Source organism: Heptranchias perlo, chromosome 35 (assembly GCF_035084215.1).
Source record: "Heptranchias perlo isolate sHepPer1 chromosome 35, sHepPer1.hap1, whole genome shotgun sequence".
Taxonomy (NCBI): Eukaryota; Metazoa; Chordata; class Chondrichthyes; order Hexanchiformes; family Hexanchidae; genus Heptranchias; species Heptranchias perlo.
Genome location: NC_090359.1, coordinates 15,908,440 through 15,930,727, shown reverse-complemented (window position 1 = coordinate 15,930,727; position 22,288 = coordinate 15,908,440). Strand labels below are relative to the sequence as shown.

General features: G+C 47.7%; 1 protein-coding gene and 1 non-coding gene across 2 annotated transcripts; one reads left to right on the top strand and one right to left on the bottom strand.

The window, feature by feature from the left end:
• Positions 1-6,240: 6,240 nt before the first annotated feature.
• On the top strand, positions 6,241-6,312 carry trnad-guc (transfer RNA aspartic acid (anticodon GUC)). The gene has a single exon. It is a non-coding gene; the product is annotated as a tRNA-Asp (tRNA).
• Positions 6,313-17,431: 11,119 nt separating this feature from the next.
• On the bottom strand, positions 17,432-19,349 carry LOC137302282 (zona pellucida sperm-binding protein 3-like). The gene is made up of 5 exons (XM_067971927.1): positions 19,206-19,349; positions 18,192-18,307; positions 18,001-18,104; positions 17,732-17,909; positions 17,432-17,646 (listed from the first exon to the last, which is right to left on the bottom strand). Exons 1-5 carry the CDS (start codon positions 19,347-19,349, stop codon positions 17,466-17,468), a joined length of 723 nt encoding a protein of 240 aa, XP_067828028.1. The 3' UTR covers positions 17,432-17,465.
• Between the last annotated feature and the right edge of the window lie 2,939 nt (positions 19,350-22,288).

Here is a 22,288-nt window from a genome sequence, read left to right as displayed (position 1 = left end):
GGGTTAGTGAACTTTTAGTCCCAGCCTCCCAATTTGCCTGCAATCCGGGCTGTGGCTGCTCCTTCCTCTCTCGCTTCTGTGTCAGCCCCACAATCACACTGAGAAATGAGGCAAACCACAGCTCTGAAAGGGACAGTGCACCAAAAACCCAGTCCCACAAGCTGAAGGGAAGCAAGCAACAATGTCCCGACAGGTCACTCAGCAGCTGGGCAGCAGCTCATGGCCAAGCGTTTGACGACAATCGTCTTATCATTTACTGTAAAACCTGAGTCTGAGTGAAACACGCACAGAACAATCTTGAAACACTCAGCGGGTCGGGCCCCATCTGCGGAGAGAACGGACCAATTGACTGAGAGTCTCAATGATTCGAGGAAAGAGACACGGCCCACTGTGAGAAACAAGGAACTTGCATTTGTATCGCCCCTTGCACATCCGCAGGACATCCCAACGCACTTCACTGGAACTTCAGTCACTATCGTTTTATAAGAGAACGTAGCAGCCAAGTTGTGCACAGCAAGATCCCACAAACAGTGATGAGATATTGAGCAGATCGCCTGTTTGTTGGGTGCTGATGGTTGTGGAAAGAATATTGGCCAGGACACCGGGAGAACTCCCTGCTCTTCACAAATTGCCACGGGACATTTAAAACCTCGGAGCAGAAAGAAGGGACCTCCATTAAACACCTCATTCAAAGGACAGCACCTCTCACGATGCAGCTCCCTCTCAGAACGACACAGTCAGTCTGGATCATGTGTCCCAGTCCTGGAACGGGAGATGGAACCCACACCCTTCTAAACACCAGCCTGACTACCTGGTGTTACTCTCACCCTTGGCTAGTCATGAAACAGACAGTGCCACTCCCAGAGTAACTGATGACCACAGCCTCAGCCCTGGGTCCCGGTCTTCACCATAACCGCAGCCTGTCACCGCTCATAGAAAGTGGCGTGGGATTCCTGAGTTCATTCTGTGATCTGCATTGGGGGAGTGGGACTACATGGATTGATCTTGCATTGAGCCGGTAAGGACTCGATGGGCCAAATGGCCTCCTTCCATGCTGTAAACTTTCTATTTTTCTATGATTCTATGTGGGTGGAGAGGGATACAAGGAAGTGATCAGAGATGGCCTTATCCATGATTGACACAATCGGGAGTAGAGAGGCCACGTGAGTTGGCAAGGTCGAGGGGGTGGCCATGAATATGGGTCGGGGAGTTTCGATGCAGGGAGAGATTAAGGGAGGATAAAGAATCACACAATAGACTTGTTGGCAAAATTGAAGCCCATGGGGTTAAACGGACAAAGGCAGCGTGGATACAAATTTGGCTGAGGGGCAGAAAACAGAAAGTAGTGGTGAACGGTTGTTTTTCAGATTGGAGGCAAGTATACAGTGGTGTCCCCCAGGGCTCCGTATTATGGCCACTGCTCTTTTTGATATATATTAATGACTGGGACTTGAGAGTACAGGGTATAATTTCAAATTTTGCACATGACACCAAACTCGAAAATGTAATAAACAATGTGCGGGATAGTAACAGACTTCAGGAGGACATGGACAGACTGGTGAAATGGGCAGAAACATGGCAGATGAAATTTAATGCAGAGAATTGTGAAGTGATACATTATGGTAGGAAGAATGAGGAGAGACAATATAAACTAAATGGTGCAATTTTAAAGGGAGTGCAGGAATAGAGAGACCTGGGAGTGTAGTTACACAAATCTTTGAAGGTGGCAGGATAAGTTGAGAAGGCTATTAAAAAAAGCAAATGGGGCCCTTGGCTTTATTAATTGAGGCACAGAATAGAAAAGCAAGGAATTGATACTAAACCTTTATAAAACACTGGTTGGGCCTCAGCTGGAGTATTGTGTTCAATTCTGGACACCAAACATTGGGAAGGATGTCAAGGCCTTCGAGAGGGTGCAGAGGAGATTTACTAGAATGGTGCCATGGATGAGGGACTTCAGTTATGTGGAGAGACTGATTAATGTTCCATCTGAACTGCCCCATCAAACACTCCCAGGACAGGGACAGCACGGGATATATGCAGAATGAAGCTCCCTCTACACTGTCAAATCAAACATTCCCAGGGCAGGTACAACACGGGTTAGATACACAGTAATGCTTCCTCTACTCTGTGCAGTTTAGATCTCGCCTCAGATTTCAGATAAAAGGTTGCTTTGCTGCACAGTCTGCTGGTGTCTCTCTGTCTCTCTGCACCCAGTTACACCGCTCTCTACCTCCCTCTGCTGGTTTCTCTGTGTATCTCTGTACTCAGTCACACCGCTCTCCACCTCCCTCTTCTGGTGTCTCTCTGCACCTCTGTACTCAGTTACACCGCTCTCTACCTCCCTCTGCTGGTGTCTCTCTGTATCTCTGTACTCAGTTAAACCGCTCTCTACCTCCCTCTACTGGTTTCTCTCTGTATCTCTATGCACAGTTACACCGCTGTCTTCCTCCCTCTGCTGGTGTCTCTCTGTATCTCTGTACTCAGTTACACCGCTCTCTACCTCCCTCTGCTGGTGTCTCTCTGTATCTCTGTACTCAGTTACACCGCTCTCTACCTCCCTCTGCTGGTTTCTCTCTGTATCTCTGTACACAGTTACACCGCTCTCTACCTCCCTCTGCTGGTTTCTCTGTGTATCTCTGTACTCAGTCACACCGCTCTCCACCTCCCTCTTCTGGTGTCTCTCTGTATCTCTGTACACAGTTACACCGCTCTCTACCTCCCTCTGCTGGTTTCTCTCTGTATCTCTGTGCACAGTTACACCGCTCTCTACCTCCCTCTGCTGGTGTCCCTCTGTATCACTGTACACAGTTGCACCGCTCTCTACCTCCCTCTGCTGGTGTCCCTCTGTATCACTGTACACAGTTGCACCGCTCTCTCCCTCCGTCTTCTGGTGTCTCTCTGTGTCTCTGTGCTCAGTTACACCGCTCTCTACCTCCCTCTGCTGGTGTCTCTCTGTATCTCTGTACTCAGTTACACTGCTCTCTACCTCCCTCTGCTGGTGTCTCTCTGTATCTCTGTGCTCAGTTACACCGCTCTCTACCTCCCTCTGCTGGTGTCTCTCTGTATCTCTGTGCTCAGTTACACCGCTCTCTACCTCCCTCTGCTGGTTTCTCTCTGTATCTCTGTGCACAGTTCCACCGCTCTCTACCTCCCTCTGCTGGTGTCTCTCTGTATCTCTGTGCTCAGTTACACCGCTCTCTACCTCCCTCTGCTGGTGTCTCTCTGTATCTCTGTACTCAGTTACACTGCTCTCTACCTCCCTCTTCTGGTGTCTCTCTGTATCTCTGTGCTCAGTTGCACCGCTCAGTCTGTCCCCGCAGCTCCTCCGGGAGTTCAATGATTTTTAAATGAAGACTTTTTCCTGTTTGACTTCTGAAGTTTTGATCAGTGAAATGTTTGTGAAAGAGACGGATTGTGAGCTTGTAGTGTGGGACAGAAGTGATGTTATTTAATGGAGAAGCCACAAGATGCTATAAATTGAGTAGTGGTTTCTGTCCTGTGGCGGTTATCACGTTTGCCTCCCACGCGAGCGATTCCCGGGCGGGAACCTATTTTGGGAATTCGCTCCATGTGAATCTCCAGAGTGAGTTTCTTCTCCTGTGAAATGGGGGCGATAATTGGCTTTTCCTGCTAAATGTAGCAACGGCTGCACCACATTCCTTCGGGGGAGAAGGGATTTTGGAGACGAGATGATGGAAGAAAGTGCCCACGAACCTGATTAAATGAGGCCAAACACAAGATAATATTAAGATGTCATCAGCTGAACATTAACATAACCTGAGCTCCGAGATCTGGTCTGGTCCCATTCCCCCAGAGTGAGGAATGAGCGGGAGGGGAAATTCCACCCGGTTTATATTTTCCTCCAAGGAGATGTCACAAAGTCCAATTTACAGTGGAGCCGAAAAAGTTGAGTTTGGAGAGCGTGAGATTGAAGATCTAAAGGTCTCTGGGTTTGATTCTGTGTTCGGCAATTTTTGTTGCTTTGTTCTCGTTCTTTGAGTCGATTCTCGCATTTATTTACACTGAAATTTTAACCGGCACAGAAAGGTTGGGGAAGAAATAGACAGGCATCAAGAATGGGAAATATTGGTAGTGTCTTTATTGAGCTTTTATTTCTCTTTTCTCTTCTGCCTTTTTCTCTGGCATTTGTCTCTCGGTGCCGGGAGACCATTTGATTTGAGGCATTTGTCCTAAACTGATGTCTTTTCCACATCTCGGGGCGGTCAGACCCGCTCTGTCTGTTACTACTTGTGACAATTGACGGGAACAGACGCGAGTTAAACGTTTACCAGCAAACCGACAAAGAGATAACACAACGGGAATCAAACTCATTGGGCATGATTTTATCGAAGGGGGGGGGGGGTCACGGGAGGCGGTCAGGGGTCATGGGAGCTGGTCAGGGGTCATGGGTTGGACAGTCATCGGTGCGAGGACTCAGACATCGGGGGCTGGGTTCGGGGGTCATCGCGGGGGTCGGAGATCATGGGGTTTGTCACTCGTGCAGGGGTGTCGGAGATTTGGAGGGGGTCGGCCGATCGCCTATATGGGATCGCGGCAGGTTGGCTTGTTGGGCCTGGGGGAAGCACTCCTGCTCCTCCGGGCCCACAAGCTGTGCTATAAAGGCATTTACCTGCTGTTTCGGGCCTTCCCGTCTCCTCTCATGTGGTGTGAAGGAGAAGGCCCAGGAATCCCGGCCCCCACGAGCTAAAAATAAAAAAGCTGTGAAAATGGAGGCCCGCATCCGAGCAACATCAACACACACACACAGACAGAGACACACAAACATACACACACCAATAACCTGAAAGTAACACAGGGCGACCTGACAAACAGTGGAAGCAGCATGCTGTGGATCGAGCTCAGCGATCCCACAAACAAGGATCAGATCAAAGCTCTGCCGTCCTGCCACATCCAGTTGTGAATGATGGTGGATAATTAAACAACGAACGGGAAGAGGCTCCATGAACATCCCCATCCTCAACGATGGTAAAGCCCAGCACGTGAGTGCAAAGTGTTCGCAACCGCCTTCAGCCAGAAGTGCCGAGTGGATGATCCATCTCGGTCTCCTCCCGAAATCCCCACCATCACAGAAGCCAGTCGAACATCGAGGTGAAGAGTGATGCAGAAAGCAGATTATAAAACCGCTGGAATATCAGTGAAATTAAATTGAGAAACTCTGAGTCAGTTGCACTGCACATTCCACATCCAACATTGGAGATAAATACTTTTGAAAACGTTGAATCGCCGCGTTGAGAAATTGAACCCCGTTCTCCCGCGTAAGAAGCAGGGACACTCACCAGTACACTAACGAGGAACTGCTGCATTGAATGTACACTCACCCAGATGGTGCAAGACATGCTTCATGTGTCACTGCATTTCTTTTAACTATTTATTTGATGACAGTTTGTTTAATTTTCCACGGGCCACTCTTGAAAGAATCTTTTACATTTCCATCTCTTTGTTAGTCAATAACTGACTCTGTCTTTCTTTCGTTCTTTCTTTCTCTCTTATCGTGGTGAGTTGCCCCGCCTCAGTCCGGGGTTTAATTCCCCGACGGGGAGGTAGCATTTATAAGACGCCAACTTTTAATTTTATGTCTTCGCCGAGCTTCTTCCCAAACAAAAACTGCAGAGAAAAAAAACAGGTGATTGCCACTTTCAGAATATTATTGTACGGAGACTATTTGAGGACTGGATGCAGAGCAATTGTGATTTTCACGAACTGGTGGTTCAGGTGACAGATTCGAAATTCATTCATTTCCCCCGCGCAGGTTCAAATCTGACAGACTTCAGATCCCGTCATTCATCGACCTGTTTCATCTCTGCGTTTCAAAATTCAACAAGTATCTTCTAGAATTAATAATTCTTAAGTGAATTAAAATTCTACAGCATTGAGTAACCCCGAGTTTTATGCTCATTTTAATTGATCTGCAAGATTTCACGAAATCTACGACAGAAATAGAACAAAAGTCAGCCAAATTATCCATATTCTGACTCTCAGTATTTCTGAGTCAATCCATGTGTCTGTCTGTGTATGTGCCTCATATTTTCTATATTTTCCTGAGAAGATCTGTCTCTTTCTGTCTCACTCTCTCCCGCGTGGAAAAGTGGTCGGTAATTTTTCTTTCAACAGTGGTCCGTGGAAAGTTCAACAAACTGTCATCAAATGAACAGTTCAAACAGATTCACTGAAACGTGAAGCATCTGTGGTGAATATACGGCAACTGTCTGCACCAATTCCTCGTTAGTATAGTGGTGAGTATCCCCGCCTGTCACGCGGGAGACCGGGGTTCAATTCCCCGACGAGGAGGTTATTGCTGCTTTCGAAGCTTCAATTTCATTTATCTGCAATATTGGATGTTGAAAACACAATGAAAAACTGACTCGGCCTTTCCCACTTCTGCAATTTGATTTCACAGCGATTTTAAAAATCTGCTCTCTGCCTCACGCTTCAGCTCGATGTAAGAACCACAATGATGGGCAGCCCGAAACAGAGAGAGACAGGTCTCGGAACAGGCGCAGACATGAAAGATCTCACATACAGCAATGAAAATGATGCATATTTCAGTGAATCTATTTTAACGACTTCTTTGATGACAATTTGTTTAACTTTCCACATGCCACTGTTGAAAGAAGACTTACTTTCTATCTCTTTGTTAGTCAAGGTCCAGATAAAAATTATTTGAGGAGCAGGGAAAAAGTGACAGATAGAAAGGAAGAGAGAGACACTCAGAAACGCATATAACAAGTGAGACAGACATAGTCATATTCACACACACACATTCCTCGCTACATAAACACTTACACACAAACATACACACACCAATAACCTGAAAGTAACACAGGACTACTTGACAAACAGTGGAAGCAGCATGCTGTCGACAGAGCGAAGCGATCCCACAAACAACGGATCAGATCAAAGCTCTGCAGTCCTGCCACACCCATTTGTGAATGATGGTGGATAATGAAACAACTAACGGGAAGAGGCTCTATGAACATCCCCATCCTCAATGATGGTAAAGGCCAGCACGTGAGTGCAAAGTTTTAGAAACCATCTTCAGCCAGAAGTGCCGAGTGGATGATCAACCTCGGCCTCCTCCCGAAATCCCCACCATCACAGAAGCCAGTCGAACATCGAGGTGAAGAGTGACGCTGAGAGCAGATTTTAAAACCGCTGGAATATCAGTGAAATTAAATTGGGGAAAGTGGGAAACTCCGAGTCAGTTTTACACTGTTCTTCCGCATCCAATATTGGAAATTAATAAGAGAAAAGCTTTTGAAGGCGGAGAAAGTTTAATCGCCTCGTCTGGGAACTGAACCCCGGTCGACCGCGTGACAGGCGGGGATACTCACCACTATACTAACTACTGCGTTAACCATACGCTCATCCCATATGGTGTTAGACATGCTTCATGTATAAGTGCATTTCATTGAACTAATTGTTTGATGACAGTTTGTTTCATTTTCTACGGGCCACTCTTGAAAGAACCTTTTACATTTCCATCTCTTTTTTATACAACGAACAACTGACTCTGTCTTTCTTTCGTTCTTTCTTTCTCACTTATCGTGGTGAGTTGCCCCGCCTTCGTCCGGGGTTTCATTCCCCGACGGGGAGGAAGCATTTCTAAGACTCCAACTTTTAATTTTATGTCTTCGCCGAGCTTCTTCCAAAAAATAAACTGCAGAGAAAAAAAACAGGTGATTGTCACTTTCAGAATATTATTGTACGGAGACTATTTGAGGACTGGATGCAGAGCAATTGTGATTTTTACGAACTGGTGATTAAGGTGACAGATTCGAAATTCATTCATTTCCCGCGCGCAGGTTCAAATCTGACAGACTTCAGATCCCGTCATTCATCAACCCGTTTCATCTCTGCGTTTCAAAATTCAACAAGTTCCTTGTCGAATTAATAATTCTAAAGTGAATTGAAATTCCACGATGTTGAACACCGCGAGTTTTATGCTCATTTTAATTGATCTGCAAGATTTCACGAAATCTGCGACAGAAATCGATGAAAAATCAGCCAAATTATCCATGTTCTGTATCTCTGTATTTCTGAGTCACTCCATGTGTATGTGTGTCTGTTTCTGTGTGTCTGTGTCTGTTTGTCTGTGTATGTGCCTCATAGTTTCTATGTTTTCCTGCGTAGGTCTCTGTCTCTTTCTCTCTGAACAGAGTGAGACAGAAAACTGCTCACTATTCCAGGATCATCCTGGAATCCAAAGATATCCCCTGTATCTCTTCTCGACCACAAACCGTCTTCTTGCACCCCCTGCCTCTTCCACACTCACCAAAAAAATTGCGAGGAGCTCCTGGACTATTCTGTCACAAAGATTGAGACCATCCGTTCAGCTGCCGCTCCGGTGGAAAGCTCTCCACTGGATCGGCATACCGAGCACAAAAGAAGATGGAGTGGTTGTTGGAGGCCAATCATCTCAGCCCCAGGACATTGCTGCTGGAGTTCCTCAGGGCAGTGTCTTTGGCCCAACCATCTTCAGCTGCTTCATCAATGACCTTTCCCCCATCATAAGGTCAGAAATGGGGATCTTTGCTGACGATTGCGCAGTGTTCAGTTCCATTCGCAACCCCACAGATAAGATGCAGTCAGTGCCCACATGCAGCAAGACCTGGACAACATCCAGGCTTGGGCTGATAAGTGGCAAGTAACATTCACGCCAGACAATTGCCAGGCAATGACAATCTCCAACAAGAGAGAGTCTAACCACCTCCCCTTGACATTCAATGGCATTACCATCGCCGAATCCCCCACCATCAACATCCTGGGGGTCACCATTGACCAGAAACTTAACTGGACCAGCCATATAAATACTGTGGCTACAAGAGTAGGCCAGAAGCTGGGTATTCTGTGGTGAGTGACCCACCTCTGGACTCCCCAAAGCCTTTCCACCATCTGCGAGGCACAAGTCAGGAGTGTGATGGAATACTCTCCACTTGCCTGGATGAGTGCAGCTCCAACAACATTCAAGAAGCTCGACACCATCCAGGACAAAGTAGCCCACTTGATTGGCATCCCATCCACCATCCAAAACAGTCACTCCCTTCACCACCGGCGCATCGTGGCTGCAGTGTGTACCATCCACAGGATGCACTGCAGCCACTCGCCAAGGCTTCTTCGACAGCACCTCCCAAACCCACGACCTCGAACAGCTAGAAGGACAAGGGCAGCAGGCACATGGGAACAACACCACCTGCACGTTCCCCTCCTAGTCACACACCATCCCGACTTGGAAATATAACACCGTTCCTTCATCGTCGCTGGGTCAAAATCCTGGCACTCCCTACCTAACAGCACTGTGGGAGAACCTTCACCACATGGACTGCAACAGTTCAAGAAGGCCGCTCACCACCACCTTCTCAAGGGCAATTAGGGATGGGCAATAAATGGTGGCCTCGCCAGCGACGCCCACATCCCATGAACGATTAAAAAAAGGCAGTAATGGCGCGGCTGGGATACAAAACCATGCTGGCAAAGCTCAATGGATTAGCAGTCCATCACCTCAACCACTCAGCCACCTGGTCGCAAGATCAGTGCAAAGAAAGCCCTTTTATTTGATTCTTTCAAGGCAAAAATCTTGGACTCAAAGGTCAGAGTCGGAAAGCCGCTTTTCAATCACCAGTTCCGAGATTCTGGACAACACTCTTGTGAAGCGGTAGCGTGGCCGAGCGGTCTAAGGCGCTGGATTTAGGCTCCAGTCTCTGCGCTGCCATAATCTGAGCTGTTGAACATTTTAGCCTCATCACCAAAATCTTTCTTTCTCAGCAGTGTCATGCGTGCCATTAATGTTGTTGGGGCACAACTGCCACACCTCATGTGCTGCGTCGTGATCGTTTTGTGGTTCATTCTCTGCGTTGTGGTCGCAGTCACCTCCGTGCGAATCCGAGTCTCCACAGAGTGTCATTTACCGATTTTCTCCATTGCCACATATGCTAAGAGAATGCAGCAAGAAATCAATCTTTCGCACAAGAAATAATATTATTTTGGTGAAACCTTTTAATTCCGTCAAATCCCAGCACTCTCACATGCCTGTACTTGATGTTCCACAGTTCAAACCCGCCTCTTCTCCCAACTTTTTCTAACTTCCACAGTCAATGGGCCGCCTTTATTTCCCTCCTTCTATTTCATGGACACTTTCCTGCTCCATTCACTTTCACGATCGCACGCCTTTCAGTTTGTTCTGCTCCGACCGCTGTTTCTATTGGGCACATGTCCCATTCACACCAATGTTCATTTGTGCCTTGAAACCAGTCGATACATTTCGATCTGCGTGATCGCTCGACAGACAAACACGACGAAAGCAGGGCTGTTCTGAGGAAAGACAGCCGCCCGATTGTTCACGAAATTTACTTGGGGAAACTTGTGATCCAGGGGATGGTAACTGAAGAACTGGTTTTTGTTTTGATGCTTGTTAGCTCTTTTCTCTCAGCAGTTGAGTTGCATGAGCGACGGGCAGCGTTGCAGAGCTGCGAATGGCGGTTGAAAGGTGCACATTTGGCAAGTTGGGGCGGTGCAGTAAGATCGGAAGTGTTCCGCCTTGATCTTAATAGTTCTGTTGAAACCTGTGATTGAATCGAGTAGAGGATAAATGTAAAGAGCGCCTGTGGGGAAAAAGGAGCGATTACAGTCCATGAGCGGAAGGTCTTTCAAATTCTCGTGGCGCAGGACGCTGTGTGCGGAAACGGCAGATTTTAAACGCATGTGTCGGAAAGTAAAGTGTGATCTTGTGTGTGAGAAGAGCACAAGAAAGTTGTGCTTGAAGCTGCGCCCTTGAGGCAAGTTGCAGGTTGTCAGGAAAACTGCTATCGTGAAAGCTCAAAAATAAACCCAGAAACTGCTGGCAACACTCAGCAGGTCAGGTAGTATCTGTGGGGAGATACTCGCTTTACCGGGGGCGTCATTGTGCACTTTGATTAATACTAAAGACCTGTCCAAGATGGACGGGTTGCACCTCAACAAGGCTGGGACCAATGTCCTCGTAGGGATTTTACCCTTGACTTATCAGCGAGCGATACCGGCCTTTACTGGGCCTCAGCGATTTACAATGTATATGAGTGTAAAAAGATCTCTGACGCTAGCTACGTGGGAAAGTAAGCTGTGAGGAGGACACAAAGTGTCTGCAAAGGGATACAGACAGGTTACGTGAGTGGACAAGGTGGCAGGTGGAGTACAATGTGGGGAAATGAGGTTATTCACTTTGATAGGAAGAATAGAAAAACAAAATGTTTTAAAATGGTGAGCAACTCTTGAATATTCATGTTCAGAGAGACTTGGGTGTCCTGGTGCAAGAAACACAGAAAGTCAACATGTTGGTACAGCAAGCAATTAGGAAGGCAAATGGCATGTTGGCCTTTATTGCAAGGGGGCTGGAATACAAGAGTAAGGAAGTCTTGTTGCAATTGTACGGGGCTTTGGTGAGACCACACCTGGAGTAATGTGTACAGTTTTGGTCTCCTTATCTAAGCAAGGATAAACTTGCCTGAGAGGCGATGTAAGAAAGCTTCACTTGGAGATGAGGGTGATGATGCCTTTCCTCGTGGACTCTGCCATGCTGTCTGCCAGAAGCATATCCCCGTACACTTCCAGTCGGTCTGGGTCTATCCAGTCCCACAGAGCCAACGGCAGTTTCATGCCAGAGCGCCAGTACCGAATCTGCCCCGGTGACGAGGAGATGTCGACATATGTCTTCACCGCCTGGAGGTCATTTGGTGGGCGGATCGCCCGCCGTTTATAGAAACCGCGGGAATTTCCCTGCCGTTCATTTCAATGGGAATCAGAATGGTCTTGGGCTGTAGCACAAAGTGGGTGATAGCGGATAGGCCGCCCATCACACATCCCACCTGATATTCAGTTCCCTTGACTTCAGTGGGACTTGACTGAATATCAGGAGGAAGCTTCAGCGAGCGATACCGGCCGTCAGGCGGTACCGTCCAGGAAGAATTCCTGCCCCAGGTGGTTTTAATAACGAGCGGTCAATCTGCAAGGCCAGTTTTACACCAGATCACCAAGCGGAAAATGTACCCCAGAGAGTCTGTAATTATTCGTTCTGGGAACTGAAGTATATAGAAATTCAAGACAATAAATTTTCTGAATTTGTACATTTCCTGTGACCAGAACCACGACCATCTCCTGTGGAACAAACGGATTTGTGTTAACATTGCAGAGAATCCATTGGAAATCCACATTGTGAATTGAAACATTCAGCATTGTACAAATTCCGGATTGGTGTCGGTCATTCAAACATTATCACAGACACTCGCTTTATTTCATCTTATTCATCTCTCTCCCACCGTGAGATAAATATCTAACCCTCTGACACCAAAATCAACGAGCGACATATGTTTTCATCACGTTCATCGCGAAGAACTAATGGATCATCTTTAGTACAGCTGATTCAGACACTCTAAGAGGTCTCTTTTGGGCCTCTGTGAATGATCAATAGATGGATTGAAAAGGGCAGGTCAGTTAAAATCTGATTTTTTACCGTATTAAGAAACAGCCAAGTGATTAGGAGATTCTAATTGCCAGTTTAGTGCAGACACCATGTGATGAGTTCAGCACTCACTCGAAAGCAAACTGAGAGCTGGTCTGTTTCTGTCTCTGTGATATTGGAAGGAGTGACTGGTTGTGTTTCAGGGGTCTGTGTTGTGCTGATGACTGGAGCAGAAAAAACATCTTTGGGCTGAAATCTACACCTGATTCTTTGATGCCTCGTGTGTTTGGACCTTTTGAACATCTGCTTTGCTCAGACAGCCTGCCATTGTCCTTCTTACAGAAACAAATATATGGAAAATATACAATCCTAGAATCTCACAGCACAGGAGGCCATTCGACCCATCGTGCAGTGGCCAGCTCTTTGAAGGATGTAACCGATTACTCCCATTCCCGTGCTCTTTACCCATAAACTTTGTAATTTTTACCTTTTCAAGTATTTATCCAATTCTCCTTTTCAAGTTACGATTGAATCGAGCTCCACCATCCTTTGAGGCAGTGCGTTCCAGATCATAACAATTCGCTGTGTAAAAAATCTCCTTATCTCCCTTCTAGTTCTTTTGCCAATCATCTTAAATCTGCGTCCGTTGGTTGCCGACCCTCCCGCCAGTGGGTGAAGTTTCTCCTTATTTACTCGATCAAAACCCCTCTTAATTTTGAACACGTGGATTACTTCTACCCTTAACCTTCATTGCTCGAAGCAGAACAATCCCAGGTTCTCGAGTCTCTCCACACAACTAAACCCCACCCCTGGTATAATTCTGGGAAATCTCCTCTCCATCCTCTCCAAGACCTTGACCTCCTTAATAAATTATAGTGCCCAGAATTGGACACAATACTTCAGATGAGGCCTGAACAATGATTTATAAACGTTTAACATAACTTCCTTGCTTTTGTGCTCTATTTCTCTATTATTAAGCCAAGGAACCGGATGCTGTTTTAACGGTTTCACCAACTTGTGCTGCCGCCCTCCGCTCTAATCCCATTGCCCGTCTCTCGGTCCTGTCCCCGGGCTCGGGGACTCTCGGCCGGTCCAGGGCCCTTTAAGAGGGACGCGCCACACTGCGCATGTGCGCCGTTTATTTAAATCAAACCGCGCGATTCAAATGAAAAGTGACGTCAGTTTCCGTCACAATAAAAACCGCTCGTTCTCAACCGAAAAAACGGAAAGTTTGTCTCGCGACACAACAGGAAGCGGCCGCTGATCCGGCGGGTGATGTGCGCATGTGCGAACATTCTCCCAGAGTGCAGCGCGGCCTGTCTCACAGATGGGGCCTTTTCTCTGCCGCTGTGCATTGTGGGTGATTCGGCCGCCATGACGGGCCCGGGTCACCGAGTTCATCCAATCACAGGTGAAGCTTCCCGGATTGGTGGAACCGACAGAGTGCAGGTGGTCTGTGGAGCGAGAGAATCTCTGAGAAGAGGGGCAGCCAATTGGGGAAATCACAGGAGGTGGTGACCGGTCATAAACCCAATCGGTGAATGACGGATTGAACCAAGGAAAGGAATGAAGAAACTCGACTGGGACCTGTGGGAACAGGCGGACTAATAAATTTAACCCGTGTCCAGTTCAGGTCACCACATTACAGGAAAGATGGGATTGGACCAGAGAGGGTCCAGAGGAGATTTACAAGGATGTTCCAGGAGTGGAGAATTTTAGCTGTGAGGAAGGATTGGATCGGCTGGAGTTGTTTTCATTGGAACAGAGGAGGCTGAGGGGGGATTTAATTGAGGTGTATAAAATTATTGGGGGCCACGCGGACTGCGTCACTTCAAGGCGGCAACTCACCCCCACCTTCTCAAAGGCAAATGGGATGGGCAATAAATGCTGCCCTTGCCAGTAACACCCACATCCCATGAACAAATAAAAAAAGAATATGAAGGTCCTATATCCCTTAGCAGAGAGGCCAATAACCGGGGGGCATATATTTCAAATAATTGGAAGAATTCGAGGGGATCTGGGGATAATTTTTTTCACGCAGAGGGTGGTGTGGGTTTAAACCTGACTCGCTGAAAGGGTGGTAGAGGCAGAAACCAACATCGCTTTTTATAAGTACTTGGATGCGCACTTGAAGTCCCGTCACCTGCAAGGCTGCGGACCAAGACCAAGAGTGCGATTAGGCTGGATAGCTTTTTCAGCTGGCACAGACAATGGGCCGAATAGCCTCCTTCTGTGCTGTAAATTTCTATGATTCTATAACCCCTAGGTTCAAATGTAACATGGCAAAAGATACATGTCTACGGTTCAAAAAAATATCTTTATAGGGAGGGGACAATGTAGAGTTCTGCCCGAAAATGTTGTTCACACAGACTCCAGGAATTATTTTAAATGGGAATAACAGTGGAGGCACCTTGGAACAGAGGAACATTAAATTGGATGAGGGGGCGAGAGGAAAGTCACCTGTTTCTGTCCTGTAAGATTCTAAGCTTCATTGAGAATGAATTCATGAAGCATTTCGACATGGTATTTTGTTGCAACATTTTAAAAATACCCCAAAGTAGTTCTCCTGGTGTCCTGGCCAGTATATCCAGTTTGTAAAGCCTCCCTGAAATGTTTACATGTAAATCAGACAACAGTCAGAAGAGGGTAGGATGGCCCTACACTACACTACAATGTATTGTCATCTATTGGGTTTAATGTTTCCTAACATTATTCATCAATAGTGTGAGGAAGCTCAGAGTGAAAGTGAGGAGGGGCCGTCTGACTGTAGTTTCCACTGGAAGAAAAATCACCTTGTGTGCAGTGAGCAGAAATGAATTGCTATTGTTAAAAGTTCCCACTAACTTATTGTGATTCTACTGCAACAGAACGAGCCTGGATCTCCTGCTATGTTTAAACACTAAACTTCAGTGATTATAGGTTAAGTAAAATATTACTATGATTTGATTTAAATGGAGAAGTGGTTTCCACCTGCCAAAGAATGTTGTCTGAAGCGAGGGTGTTTACTACTAACAGCTCCCATCCTGTTGAATAGACCCCCTGAATGTCTGATTTACCAAAAAGAAAAACCCAGCTCAGTAAAGATAAACAAATATGCTCTTATTAAATCTGAAGAACATTTTATGAACAAATTTCAGTATTTCAAAGGCAAGGTTGTCCCAGACATGGATTGTACCCAATTCACTGTAAAGTTATAAAGACACAGCCAGTTTAACGACCAGGGGACATAACCTCGAAGTTCGAATTAGGACTTTCAGGAATGAAGTTAAGAGACACTTCTACACACAACGAGTGGGAGAAGTTAGGAACACTCTTCCACAAATGGCAGTTGATGCTAGCTCAATTGTTAAATCTATTATCTCAGGTTAAAATTTTGTTAATCAAAAAGGTAAGGGATATGACTAAGGCAGGTATATGGAGTTATGTCACAGATCAACCATGATCTCATTGAATGGTGGACCAGGCGAGAGGGGCTAAATGGCCAACTCCTGTTCCGATTGCCACCCCTCAAATATAGTGAATGATAAACAATAACGTAATCTGAAAAATAGGACTAACTACTTACAATACAATCCTGAGGGCCTGCCGTGAGGGGAAGCTGAGGATAACGAAACTTCAGTCTGTGCTCACGAGAAGACAGGTGAAATTCAAATCCAACAGAGGTAAATCACAACCGCTGGGCTCCCCGTCCCTCGCACTCTGTGCCTGTACCCAATGAGCACAACATTGCCCCCTGTGAACATTAATCTTTACACTGGGCATTGGAAATTTACTTGGAGCCCCAGCCCAACAAAACAAAGATCTTCACACCAGGGACAGAGATCTTCAATCTTGGAAGAGAGTTCAAGTCCACCCACTTTCAATCCTATTGGTGTTTGGACAATGAGCTCCAAATGGGAAAGTTTAGGAGTTTGGAGCCCATGTGCGGATTCGAGTGATCAATGGCCACAGAGCACCAAGGGAATGATTGTGCAGTCAACCACCCGGCACCAGTACTTCAGGCCAGTCCCACTGTCCCTTCAGAGCTCATTGACCTGCACAATGAGGGCCTGGCAAGCCTTCACCCATTGCTGCAGCCATCCCTGGACTGGGCCTGGATACACTATTACCAGCCATTCTGCCACTAGTTACATGGACCCATTTCAACCCATTTCACTAACAGGAGGAACTGACGGAGGAGTGCAGTGTGTTACTAACACGGTATTGAGCACTCATTGTGTCGTTGACTGGAGACAGTGAGAAATGAGCAACCAGCCATGAGAAGATACAAGTGGTCACTGCTTTATTGGTCATTTGATAACTAGTTAAACTGGGTTTGCTTGTGTTTCCTGTTCAGGAACAAGGCAATCCAAGAAGCAGAGATCAGAGAGACAGCGCTCACAGTCAGGGCCAAGATCAGGACCACCTCAGACGCCACACCAAAAAAGCAACAAGAAACCAATGGTTAGTGAAGGAAATACTGAGGGGAAAATGGAAACTAGCAGTCGGCCAACTCACCACCTGGAGACCTCTCCTGCATCCTTTGCTCAACATCATTAAGGGGCTCAGTTGCCAGGTCTGTCACATGAGGATCCAGAATGACCAAGGGTCCAAGTGAGGCCTCACCCTCCCACTTCAACTCAGCATCACTCTCTGCAATATCAAACATTCCAGTTAGAGGGTAAAGGGTGACCTCCAACAATCAAGAGGATCAATGTCCTACCAGGTCCAGATACAAGATCCCTCCTTCCTCTGGAATCAACGAGGAAATCCCTTGTGGCACTGCAGTTGCCCAGATGACAACAGGCACACACGTCATTGGTCGATTCTTCCAATGGGGTCCAGCTCAACCAGAGAATCAGTTCATCAACCAGGTTGTCAATCACCCTTTAATCAACACATCCCTGAACGAGAGAGGGAACTTACATATTCTGGAAAGTACAAGCCTTGTTCATGGAATCTCTCCGATCCACTGCAGCAACTTTCAGGTGACAGGTGATGAAAATCTGAGGGACACATTCAATACAAGTTGTTATTTAGTGACCTCCTCCCAACATGGGGAACCCAATGTTTGGCTTCCTCTTACCAAGGAACGGTCATCTCCAAAGAAGCGGAACGCATCCAGATCAAACTGGAGTTTGTCCAGCTCACGTTCACCTCTTGGCAACACAAAGGTTGAAAAGGAGTCCTCAGCTTTGCTGTCCAGGAGGCAACTGAAGAAAGATTTAAAAAGGGACAAAGTGAATTAAGTGAACCGATTGAGACAGAAACAGCTGGAGAAAGCAGAGAGCTCCTTACCCATGGGAGTCAATGATGTTGTATCTTGGGGTGGAATCCTTGTCTGGGCTCAATGTAGCTGCACAGCTGTCAATGTAGAGCTTAAAGGGCATGTGGTTGGTCATCGAAACAGAGGCCTCAATGTGAATGAGGTCACCCAGGTAGTGGACAGTCGAGGTGCGCTCTGTAAGCCAGTCATCTGAAGTACAAGAGGACAAGGGTTGGAGACAGTGGGTGTAACTCCCAGTGGGAGACGACAGAAAAGCACTCCCCATCCACCCATCACATACCGTTCATAAGACGCAGTGAGAATGACAGAAGCCCTTCTCCAGACTTGGTCGAGCTGAATGGGATCCAGGTGGGCTTGATAGGGTCACTGCTCACATTGCCCTTCCTGAAAGGACAGTGCAGTAATTTCAGGACAACTTCACAGAACTGCACCTGCTGTAGACCTTATTTGCAATAGAGTAAAGATTCTTACCTAAAATAGTGGCACTCAATGGGAATGACTGCTCTATTTGTTCTCACAATAACAGATCCACGAGCATTTGGGGTGTGGTTCAGGTGGGTGGTGTCGACCAGGAAATCGCCAGCCATCTGAAAGACATCAGGTTAAGGAATGAAGAGCTGGTCTCATTGAACAAAATCTATTTCTGGTCATTTTCCTGCCCTGTTAAGCAGCAGTTTGAGGGGTTTCAGCTGCTCCTCAATGACACATGATTGAAGCAGCTCCACCATTGGCAGAAGTTGCCTGCAGCAGCCTCTGTTACTCTGCTCAGTCCACCTTCTATTACAGGGGACTTCAGGCCTGCAGTCAGAAACCCCTGAAATGATTGGCACTGCCAGATTTGATGAGCATTCTTTCCCATATAGATTAGAGCTTTCACCTTAAGGGGCTCAAGTTACCCCTGATATGGAGCACAAAACACAACACCACTTTCAAATCTCATCTGTGTCCGTGGAATCAATGGTATTGGCAGGTGTAACAACCAAAAGTGGAGTTCCCCTTTAATACATTGTATCCCAATTATTGTTCCACTTGTTTCATCTTTCAAGGGAAGTCTCAACAGGAACTTCCACACTGAACATTCATTGACCACAAGTTGAGGCAACAGGCCTGAATATCCACAGGAAGGAAAGGAAAAGATAAATCAATTGAGGCACAAAAGAACAGAGTGGTTTGGAGAAATGCAGGAGTAGGTTCAAGGTCAATAGAATTGAATCTCAGAGTTAGAGAGTCGCAATGACCCATTTAAGAAAGATGCAGTCCCTCAGTGACAAGTTGAAGTTCTTTTTAAATATAAAGCGAAGATTGACATGTCAACATAAAGAAGTAGTTTCACACAGGGTGATACTTCACAGTGGGCAAAAATTTATACACAGATTTCATTCAGGGATCTCCTCAGTGGCTGGAGTTTCACCCGATGTTCATGAGTTCAGAGTGGGCAGTAATCTACACAGTGAAATTGGAGCAAGAGTTGAGGAATCACATTACCTGCAATCTGCTGCCACATTCATGGAGTCCATAGTCAAAGAGGACAGTGTGGTTCTGAGAGTAGATCCCAGTTGGCCGACAACCTGCTGTCCCCAGGGTCAGGTCAGTAGCTTTAATCAGTTGCCTGGTTCTAAATAAATCCATGTCTACCCTCACCAGCAGGTTTTGCTCTCCACACTGCACCATCACAGTCTGCAGTGGAGACAGACTTCTCCCCTCAGACACACTGAAATGGGAACCAAAGGGAGGCACAGGGGGAGGGACTCTCTGGGGTACAGGGGTGGGTTTTACTCTTCTCCATGGAAATCTCTGGCCTCCAAACTGTTGCCAAATATCAGAGCAACAAACCGCTCCAACTAACACCAGCACTGGGAACAAACCTCTCATTACAAAATCCCCCATGATACCAAATAACTCAACTATCACTTTACCCACCAACCAGCACCTTCTTTTTTTCTCTTTTTTTTTCCTTTTTTTCTTTTTCTTTTATCACTTTACCCACCAACCAGCACCTTTTTTTTTTCTCTTTTTTTTTCCTTTGTTTCTTTTTCTTTTATCACTTTACCCACCAACCAGCACACTTTTTTTTTCTTTTTTTTGTGTTTTTTAGGCCCCCCTTTTATAAGAAGGGGGGGGGGTGTCGGGTGTGCTTAAGTACTAAAAATCAAATAAAACAAAACCAGGCATCAAATTAAAATTTTATTTTCCTCGTCCAGGATGCACTCCAGCCCCTGCAGTGCCCACCGGTCGCGGAAAGCCTCAAGCGTACCGGCAGACACCGCGTGCTCCATCTCCAGGGCCACCCGGGCGCGGAGCAACCCGCGAAAGAGAGGCAGACAGGCCGAGCACCCGCCCCCACGGACCGCGAGCATCCTGGACCTGTGGATATCCAGGATGCACTCCAGTTTCGTCCAGTTTTCTGGTAAGTCAGTGGCGGGTGGACTCCCTGCCGGAGGAGCTCAGGCCTTTCGCCTGGAGTACCACGCACCTCCGGTACCTGGGAGTCTACCTCGGCCCTGCCGAGGAAGCCTGGCCGGCGAACTGGGAAGAGCTGGAGGCCAAGGTCGCCGCTCGCCTGGCGCGCTGGACAGGACTGCTCTGAGTGTTATCCTACAGGGGTCGAGTGCTGGTCATAAACCAGCTGGTGGCAGCCATGTTGTGGTACAGATTGGTCACTTTGACCCCACCCCCCGAGTTTGTCGCCAAGATTCAGAGGAAGTTCGTCGACTTCTTCTGGGCCAGAGGGATACACTGGGTCGCTGCCGCGGTCCTGAGTCTCCCGCTTAGGGAGGGCGGTCAGGGGCTGGTGTGCGTCCGCACCCAGGTGGCAACTTTCCACCTTCGGACGCTGCGGCGATACCTGTACGTTGAGCGTCCTCTTAGATGGCGTGCGCTGGCGACGTATTTTTTCCGCCAGCTGCACGGCCTGAACTACGACACGCAGCTCCTGTTCGTCTCGCTGGTGGGCGGCCGCACGTCTTTGCAGGAGCTGCCTGTCTTTTACCAGGATCTGCTCAGGGTCTGGAACATGGTCGCCTCCGGTCGGAGCTCTCGCCCGTCAGGGGTCGCGGCCGTCCTGCAGGAGCCGCTGCTCGGGAATCCGTTCCTCCGCGATATCGGCTTCGGCCACTCGCGGCTGTCGGTGCGGAGGGCCGTGGCCGGTCGGGTGACCAGAGTCAGGGACGTCCTGGATGGCGGTGGGTCGGGTTGGTTGGAGCCGTGGGCGCTCGCCGCACGGATGTCCTCGTGGCGTGCCGGGGACGCGGCCATCGCCATCCGGGCGTTGAAATCGGCGCTCGGCCCTGACTCCACTCGGGATGTGGAGGCGGCTCAGGCGTGCGGAGCCATCCCGTCCGACCTGACCCCCGTTCGGACGGAGTTCCTCCTCGGCGCCAAACCCCGGAACCTCCCTCGGGGGGCCGCGCCTCACAACTTGAGTCGTCTCTCGGAAATTCCCTACGTGCCGTTTCACACCGCGCGGAGGGATTTCCTGTACGGGCTGCTCCTGCACACCATCCACTTCCTCGCCCTCGTCTCTCGGCCGGACACGCCCTGGCGTACCATCCTGCCGTCCGGCGGAGACGGGGATTCCCAGTGGGGGACTCTCTACTCAGGGATCCTCCCGTGTTCCATCGGGGATCTGGGGTGGAGAGTGTTGCACGGAGCAGTCGCCTGCAACCAGCGGTTACGCCATTTCACGTACACCCAGGCCGCTTGTGATTTCTGCGGCCTGGAGGAGTCCGTGTTCCATCTGTACACTGGGTGTGCGAGACTGCAGCCCCTGTTTGATTATTTGAAGGGGCTGCTCCTCATGTTCTGGCTGCATTTCAGTCCCACGCTCCTGATCTTTGGCCGCCCGGTGAGGAGGGGAGCGGGCAGGTTGGTGGACGTTCTCGTGGGCCTGCTCCTGGGCCTGTCCAAGGTGGCCATCCACAGGTCTAGGATGATCGTGGTCCGTGGGGGCGGTCGCTCGGCCTGTCTGCCTCTCTTCCGCGGAATGCTCAGCGCCCGGGTGGCCCTGGAGATGGAGCACGCGGTGTCTGCCGGTCCGCTCGAGGCTTTCCACGACCGGTGGGCACCGCAGGGGCTGGAGTGTATCCTGGACGAAGAGAATAAAATTTTAATTTGAACACTTGGTTTTGGTTTGTTTGGTTTTAGTATTTAAGCACACCCCACACACCCCTTCTTATAAAAGGGGGGCCTAACAAAATAAAAAAAAAATAAAAAAGGAAAAAAATAAATCTGAAAGTGAAAAAAAAAGAAAACAAAAAATCTGAAAGTTTCTCTTTGTTTCAATCTCTTGGTATCATAACTTTGAATTATTTGATAATAATTTGATATTTTCACTGAAGTGGCTTTTCATAATCTGGTCAAGTTTATTACTTGTTAGTGATTGTGATGTTGAGACAATATTCAAAGCAATCAAGTTGTCTTGAGTGAATTTGCAAACCATCCATTGGTCAGAGAAATGGAAATTCCATCCCATGGATGGTGTGAATCGTCCCCAGTTCTAATATAGAGAATGGGTGTGTCTGAGGATTGGCAGCATGGGGGCATCAACTGGGCAAAGCATTGTGGGATGC